The 9048-nt window shown below is 24.5% G+C and overlaps 1 protein-coding gene across 1 annotated transcript in view; it reads left to right on the top strand.

The window, feature by feature from the left end:
* Positions 1-6271: 6271 nt before the first annotated feature.
* Positions 6272-9048, top strand: part of Phum_PHUM033950 (Growth/differentiation factor 8 precursor, putative) — a gene marked incomplete at both ends in the record, with an annotated part of 4374 nt that continues 1597 nt past the window's right edge. The window contains 2 exons of the mRNA XM_002423013.1: positions 6272-6303; positions 7063-7394. Of these exons, the coding sequence (XP_002423058.1) occupies positions 6272-6303; positions 7063-7394 (364 nt within the window). The remainder of the gene's footprint in view (positions 6304-7062; positions 7395-9048) is intronic.

The following is a 9048-nucleotide window of genomic DNA, read 5'->3' as shown; positions in this document are numbered from 1 at the left end:
CATCATCATCATCATCATCATCATCATCATCATCATCATCATCATCATCATCATCATCATCATCATTATTATTATTATTATTTATATAAAATTGCAATTAACCGTACATAATTAATTATTTGACCTTAACAATTTGAAAATGTTTAAATTGGAATACCCTTTTATATATAAAAAAAAAAAAAATTCGACTTAATAGATATATTATTAAATAATAATAATAATAATAATAATAATAATGATGATGATGATAATGATGATATATTTTGTAATAATTTTTTAATTTGTCACGTTGTCACGGGGATAATAAAACATTAATATATATAGAAAAAAAAAAAAAACGGTCGTGAAAAAGTATAAATTAAAAAACAAATGACATAATGATTTCGAAAAAAAGACCGTTATTTAGTTTTTTTTTATCTACCGCCACGTTTATATTTTAAGTAATAAAATCGGAGGTTATTTATCAATGCGATTCTTATTCCACGTTCGTTATTTTACGCACGTTAAGAACGAGAATAAGGCCAAGATGATGAAGATGATGGCGGCCTAATTTTTTAAATTTTGAAAAAAATATTAATTAATAAAAATCGATCGATCGATATATCGATATATCGATGACGTCGACGACGAGTGCGAATGATTTTCTTATTAACTTTCGACACAATCAAATAAATTATGCAAATGATAGGGAAAAAGAAAAAATAAAATTTTTTTAACGAACAGCGCCCATATTTAACGTAATTCACGTTGTGTTTGTGCGCATCTTACAAAACAATGTGGGTTGTTTGTTGTTTGTTGTTGTTGTTGTTGTTGTGGGCAAACTCGTACGTAAACGCAATTGATAAATTATGATAATAATGATGATGATGATGATGATGATAAAAAGCTCAATGAAACAACATACCTGATTTTATAAATCCTCATCATTATTAAGGTCTTTCGCATTGTTGGTTAACTTTTGGCCCAGTTTTATCATTGAATGCCGACGCATGTTTCATTTTACTCTGGAAAAAAAATAAATAAAAAAAAAATTAATTATGTACACGAGGACATTTTTATTAACAATATTCTCTCGTGGTATATGATAATAATAATAATAATAATAATAATAATAATGAAACTCGTTTTTTGTGTTTATTATAAATCAAAATTAATAAAAAAAAAAAAAAAAAATTATGTATTATTATTATCGTAATGTGGTATTAAATGCAAAACATTATATATACATATATATGTTATTGAGTAACGTAATTAATATTTTGTGTGACGTCACGGAAAAAACAATTTTGTTTGCATAAAACATATTTTTTCAATCAAATCTTTTGAAATATTAATTTTATTTAAATAAAAAATCAAAGGAAAAGTTAAGGAATTAAAAAAAAAAAAATTTTTTTGGAAAATTAAATTTAACGCTGCGTTGAAAGAATTAACGAATAATAATAATAATAAATAACATCGTCGTTAATAGTACTTCCGAAAAATCGCCGGAAAAACAACACAAATTGAGCATATAAGAAAATTCAAATTGTAAGGACGTGATAAGGAGTGAAAATGGAGAAAAACATTTTGGATATCTTGGAAAGACCGGAAGTCATGCCAAAACGCTGGAAAAACTTCGATAATGATTAAAAAATTGATTGATTAATATTAAATATCGATAATCAATTAAATTATTTATGTCGTTTACAAACTGGAAACGATTTTATATAAAAAAAATTAAATTATTATTATTATAAATAATAATTTACATTAATCGTGACGACAACAATTTGAAATCTTAAATAAAAAATTAAGAAATAATAAATATTACACACTAACAACTCCAGCCTGGAAATTTCCCAAAGATAAAAAGACGATAATAATAATAATAATAATAATAATAATAATAATAATAATAATAATAATAATAATAATAATAATAATAATAATAATAATAATAATAATAATAATAATAATAATAATAATAATAATAATAATAATGGAAATAATTAAATCTCCATTAAAAACATTTACCAACATTATTAACGAAAAAAAAATAAAAAATAAAAACCTTTAAACGTAACGTATTTTTTTTTCCAGTCAAATTATTATTATTATTATTACTTAAAAAAAAGGCCCCGAAAAAAAAATTATTTTATTTGCTCCAATTGTCAACCTACAAAGTGAAAAAACAAAAAAAAAAAAAAAAAAAAAATCCAATGCCAAGTAAACGATAAACTTTTATTAACCTTAACATTAAAAGGTCTTTTGTGGTTGTTGTTATTGTTGTTGTTGTTAACCATTTGCCAATGTTACGACATTTTGCAAATTATTAAAACGAAAATAAATAAAATAATAATAATAATAATAATAATTATTATTATTATTGATGTAATAAAAATTTTCAATAAATCAATCGTGAAATTTAAAAAAAAAAAAAAAAATTTATAATTTTTCTCCTCCTACTCTTACTCTTACTCCTACTTCTTCTTCTCCCCTCCTATCCCCTTTCCCTATCGAATCCCTCATTCAATTATCCTGATTATTTTAAATCGAAAAAAAAAAAAAAAAAAAATCCTGTAGTCGATTCGATTATCAATAATAATCGTAAACGGACCGAAACGAAAACAATTAATAAAAAAAAAATCCCGTTACGTAATATATATATGTATATCAAATCGAAATCTATTTAATTTAATTATAAATGTGTGCGTGAGTGCGTGAGTGCATGTGCGTGCATGTAAATAAATATGGCATTATGACGAATGAGAGAGAGAGAGAGAAAAAAAAACAAAAAGCAATGTTAAAAAAAAAAAAATTTTTAGAGTCGTTCGTTATTTCGAAATATATCCCATCATTATTATTATTATTATCATCATTATTATTATTATCATTATTATTATTATTATTATCATTAATATTATTATTACCATTATTATTATTATTATTACTATTTTCCCGGAGACAGAACATTTCACGGAGAAAGTTTGTTAGTTTACATAGCAGCCCTTTTTAAAAAGTAATAATAATAATAATTATTATTATTATTAATACAAATTATAATAATCTATGGTTTCTTTTATTATTATTATTATTATTATTATTATTATTATTATTATTAATATTAATATTATTATTATTATTATTATCATTAAAATTTTTTTTAACGACGATTGTGCAATTAATTATCAATTAATTATGCACGCCAATCATTTAAACATAATTTTTTTAACAAACAAAACTTTTTTTTTTTTTTTTTATTCAAACATTAAATTGCAACATTTCTTTTTTTTTTTTTTTTCCAATATCTATTGATTTTAAAAAAAATCAATAACGCGTTAAAACAAATCGATTTAACGATCGTAAAAAAAAAAAAAAATTTTTCCATTCAAGTTCATTCAATAATTGAATATTGTGAAAAAAAAAAAATTAATAACACGACCGTTGTGAAATACGTGCGGGGGAGACGGAGGGAGAGGCGAAGGGGAGAAGAAGAGAGGAGGGGAAAAGGTTGTGCGTATATAAATAAAAACAGGTACGCGCTAATTTTAAATAATCCATTTAAAAAAAATTCGTCGTCGTCGTCACGTTTTGGGCGTATTAGAATATTTTAAATACAAAAACAAAACTTTTACATTATGTAATTAATATCGTAATTAATAAAAGAGAGAGAGAGAGACACGGGGGGCGGGGGGTAGAGGCGATAGGGGGAGAAGAGAATAATAATAATGATTTTTAACGTATTGAGAAATTGTTTTTCTAATGCGTGTGTGCGTGAATCGCGTAAAAAAATTCTCTAAAAAAAAATAATATAACGAAAATGTAATAAATTCGTGAGTTCGACCGGATATGAATTCATTTAAATCCGTGACGTCATTAACTCCAGATTTTTAAAACGGATTTAATTCGAGCCAAGAGAACAAGAGAAAAGGGTTTAAGGTGGGGGGGGGGAATGTACCTTTTTTTCATTCAACGGCTAATAAAATAAATAATACATAAAGTTTTTAACGATTTAAATAGAAAACTAGAAGGACAAGTGGTATAAAAAGAAAAGACAATTAATAAAGGCATGCGTACAATAAAAAAAAAAAATTACGTAATAAAAATTACATTGTGAGTTTTTTTTTGGTTTTTGACGACGACGCCTTGTTGTGTGTGTGCGTACCTGATGATACCTGACTTTTTCCTTTTCAAATGCCACTTATAAAATTACAACATTTTTTTTTTTTTTTTTAAACATCTTTTTACTCATCACGTAACGTTTTTTTTTTTTTTTTTTATTGACATTTTTATCTATGTATTTTTTGGATTGTTTGTTCCGAGAGACTAAAATACTCGCACGTAAGAAAGTTAACGATTACCACCAAGCATCCCATCATTATTATTATTCGAATTCGAATTCGATTAATCGGGTGATGATCGATAATCATCATCTATCGATCGATCAATCGATCAATCGACAATGATCTTCAAATACCACACCTAACCGATCGAACGTTTTCGAACACGCACACACGCACACACACACACACACACGAATTCCAGCCAAGGTTTTCCACCCATTTCAAATATTTTTTGTTATTTAAAGGCCGAATTTTCCTAATTAATAAAAACTAGAATCTAAAAATTTATATTTTTAATTTAAATTTAAAAAAAAAAAAAAAAAATTAAGTAAATTATAAAATGTCAGATGCAATTTATTATCTATAAAAAAAAAAAAAAAAAAAACGCATCGAAATAATTTAAATTTTTAATCGCGCCTAATAATAATTCCCCTAAATTTTTCGTGTACGTTCAGAAAACATGGATTCGTTGTCGCCATTTTATATAAAATCGTTATTTGTATTATTTAAAAAAAAAAAAAATTCATTTAATAATCGATTCCATATTAAATGTTAAATGACCCATTTTTTAAGCCAATAAAATTTAATTACGTCATAAATGAATTTTTTATAACGAATTATAAACAAATTATTATTATTATTATTTAAAAAAACACGTTTTTGTTTTTTTTTTTCCCGATTCCAACAGGTTTATTATTACGAGTTAATAAATTTGGCGGTAAAAATTAAATTTAAATAAATAAATAATAATAATAATAATAATAATAATAATAAAATAAATCGATATATAAATTTATATCCGTGACATAATAATAATGATGATAAATTAATATTTTTTAAATATTTATCATATTACGCGACGTTTTAAGTTGTTTTTTTTTTTTTTTTGGAGTTCCCCCCTCTCTTTCCCCTCCCCCTCTACTCCGCTAAATTAATTGTAAAAGAGAATTGAATGATTTCATTCTGACATCTTAATTCGAAATCGATTAAAACAAACAAACGTTAGAAAATTAAAATGTTTTCAAGTATCAACTTGTATCTACAAGTTTTCTATTAATTGATTTTGTTTATAACTTTCGTTAATAAACTTTTATGTTTTTTTTTTTTTTTTGTAACAAACAAACAACAAACGAATCATTTTCGAATTCTAATACCTGACTTGCATTTTGAAAGAGAGAGAAACCGGATACCTTAAAAATTTTTTTAAACAAAATCAATCGATATAACGATAAAAATAAAAACAATTGTCTTTAATTAAATTATTTGTTATTATTATTATTGGTTAAATAAAATAATTGTGATATACGCGTGTGATTGTCGTTATGAACTTTTGATATCATGAGAACCGACCAATAGGCTAACTTATTGATATCTTATTTATCATTATTAATAAAAAAAATTTATTTTAATTTCTATCACTCTCGTTATGGTCTTTTATGCGTAGGGAAAAGGAGAAAAAAAAAAAAAAAAAAAAAAAAAAACTTTTTTTTTTTTTTAATTTTTTTTTCTTTCTTTCTTTCTTTCTTTCCTCTAATTTTTTGGATGAATTATTAATTAGAAACAAACAACAAACAACAACAAAAATAGGGCAAAGTAAGTTATTGTACATACACACACACAAAAAACAAAATTTAAACGTGTCGCAAGTTTGTTAAAAAAACGTGATGATTCGACAACGACAACAACAACAACAATAACACGTGGAAAAAAAATCAACATTTATTTTTTTATGATTAGTGGAAGTGTTACCAAAAAAATATTATTATCATTTTTTTTTCAAATCGCCTTTTCCGCGTTTTATGTTACGTAATTCGCAAAAAAAAAAAAAAAAATGTTAAGTGCATTGAATAAGTGTTTGAATATTCTAAATTATTATTATTATCATTTTGTGAATCGTAAAGTTCGGTAAAAAAAAAAAATTATTTATGTATCGCGATATGGATTAACAAATGCCAAAATCAAAATGGATTCCTCGTGAAAAGTAGTAGTGACATTATTTCAAATTTCACTTTTCGTCTTGCACAAATTAAACCCCCTTTGTGATAATTCTATTTATTATTATTATTATTATTATTAATATTATTAATAAATGGCCGATTAAATGTCTGACAATCTGACAAAATCGATAGAAAACTTTCGAATCTACAACTACATCGTACATGCATTTTTTTTGTTATTGTTATCATTTGATGTGAAATTTAATAATAATGTCGATCATAACAATCAACCTGACAAAAATGTTTAAACTTGCAAAAAGAGAGAGAGAGAGAGAGAGAGAGAGAGAGAGAGAGAGAAGAAATTGATGATTCACAAAAATTACAAAATAATATTTTTTCAATCACAACAACCTTTAATTCATTGAATAGTCGTATGAATTGTAAATAATTTTTTGTTACTCTATGACCTGCATAAGTTGATTGTATTATTATTATTATTATTATTATTATTATTATAATCACCTTGAAAACAAAATTACAAATAATAATTTTTTTTTTTTTTAATAACGATATGTTGATAATAATAATGCTTGTTGTCAAAAGACAAAATTGAAATTTCGCACTTTCACGATATGTAATGCAATAATAATAATAATAATAATAATAATAATAATTTTTTCTTTCTTTCTTTCTCTCATTTCAGGTCCTTAAAATTTGATTTAATAATAAAAAGAAAAAGAAATGGAAAAATTTATGAAAATATTTTTAATCCTCGGATTAACACAAACGAATTTTTTATTAAGCGCACGTGATCAACAGAATGCAATTGATGAAGCAATAAGAACGTTATTAACGGATACATCGGAATCTTGTCCCGGATGTGGAGATTTTCAAACGGAAGTAGTTGATAAAGAATTGGCAACGCTGCGAGTTGAATTCGTTAAACAGCAAATATTGAAAAAATTAAAATTAAAAGAAGTACCAAAAGTAACTCTACCGAGAAACAAACTTCCAATTCCTATACTCACAAAAGGAATGTACCACGGATTGTTAAATAAAAATTACAACGATGCCAATTTTCAAGTGGACGATGATTTTTTTGGAAAAACAAATCAAGTCATACTATTTCCAGAAGGTAAACAAACAAAAAACAATTTTTCATACTTTATTATTTAAATCGATTTATCGATCGATCGATCGATCGAATATGCATCGATTAGCATAATCTATTTTTACACTTAATGGATTGACGCAAATATCGAAAAAGCAAAAAAAAAACAATAAATTTTTGCTGACGATAATAATTTTCGCCGTCTTATCAATCTAACGTAACAAGTTTTGTACAAACAAACAAACAAAAATTTTTTTCTAAAAACCTGAAAAAACTTTCTCCTACTTGAAAATTTTTCGATTCGAGTTATGTTTATTTTTCGATTATATTTATACCTAGTTTCATAACTAATCAAATCATCGACTCCCATTTAATTTCTCCTCCTCTTTTAAATAATAATAATAATTATCATCGCGTTATCACAATCATTCACCGGAGAGAGAGTTAGGGGTAGTGAGGGGGGGGGGAGAGAAAAAAATCTTAACATCTCTTACCTGTTCGTATGTGTGCTTGAGGAAAAAAAAGAAAATTATTCGGTATTTTCTATAATAGCGTGTGAGTCCCTGCCTTGACGTTATTTGAACTTTGACCTTTTATCCCTCTCTTTCCTTTTATAATAAGCTGTTGTTGTAGTAGAATATATGCCAACAAGTATAAAATGAACTAATCTTTTCAGCTCTCCTGCTTCTTTTTTTATTTACATAGAAAAAAAAAAAAAAATGTTTTAAGTAATGTCATAGGTCAAGTGCTTCTGGATTTTTTTTTCTTTTTTTTTTTTTTTTAAATTATTTTATAAACAACATTTAATAATAATAAAAAAAAATTTTTTTTTTTTTCACGGTGCTACTTCCTTTTTTTTTTTTTTTTTTACTGCACTCTTAAATATTAAATTTCATTCAATCGATTTGAATGATTTTTCTTAACGTGATGTTAAAGATCATCATTACGATCAATTTTATTATTATTATTATTATACATAAAAAACGAATCGTTTTTTTTTTAAATGTCTTTCAATCTTCATTTAGCCTTTATTTAAAAAAAAAAAAATGCAGTAAAAAAAAAGAAAAGAAAAGAAAATATAAATTTTTTTTTTTTTGTTATTAATTTTCATTAGAGTTTATTATTATTATTATTATTATTATTATTATTATTATTATTATTATTATTAGGTATGAGGGCGTTCAAACATTTTGTATATACCCGAGTGTTAAATCCCAGAAAGGTTTTCCCCCCCCCCTTCTATAATTAAAAAAAATCCATTTTTTTTTTTTTTTTAATCCCAATCGGCCGGCAATTTTTTCTTTAAAAAAAAAATTTTTTTTTAATTGGACCCCATTTGGTGTCGCTTTTTTTGGGCCCCATAAATTTCAAAAAAAAAAAAAAAAAAAACTCGTCCGAAACCAATAATAATAATAATAATAACAATTTTTTTCTTATTCGCGTAATAATAATAATAATATGATAAGGATGATAATGAAATCGTTAATGGTGTGTATGTACGTATGTATCCGTTTTATGCCGCAGATTATTTTTTTTTTTTTATATATATTTATCTAATTATATTTATTTATATATATATATATATTTATGTGTATATATGTCGTGTATATATATATATAAACAAACACGCGTAGTAATTGTGAATAAAATGAGTCATTTGTGCCATTAATTCGGGTTT

The sequence above is a fragment of the Pediculus humanus genome, genomic scaffold (assembly GCF_000006295.1).
Source record: "Pediculus humanus corporis 1103172107383 genomic scaffold, whole genome shotgun sequence".
NCBI classification, from domain to species: Eukaryota; Metazoa; Arthropoda; class Insecta; order Psocodea; family Pediculidae; genus Pediculus; species Pediculus humanus.
This window is presented reverse-complemented; position numbering and strand designations above follow the sequence as displayed.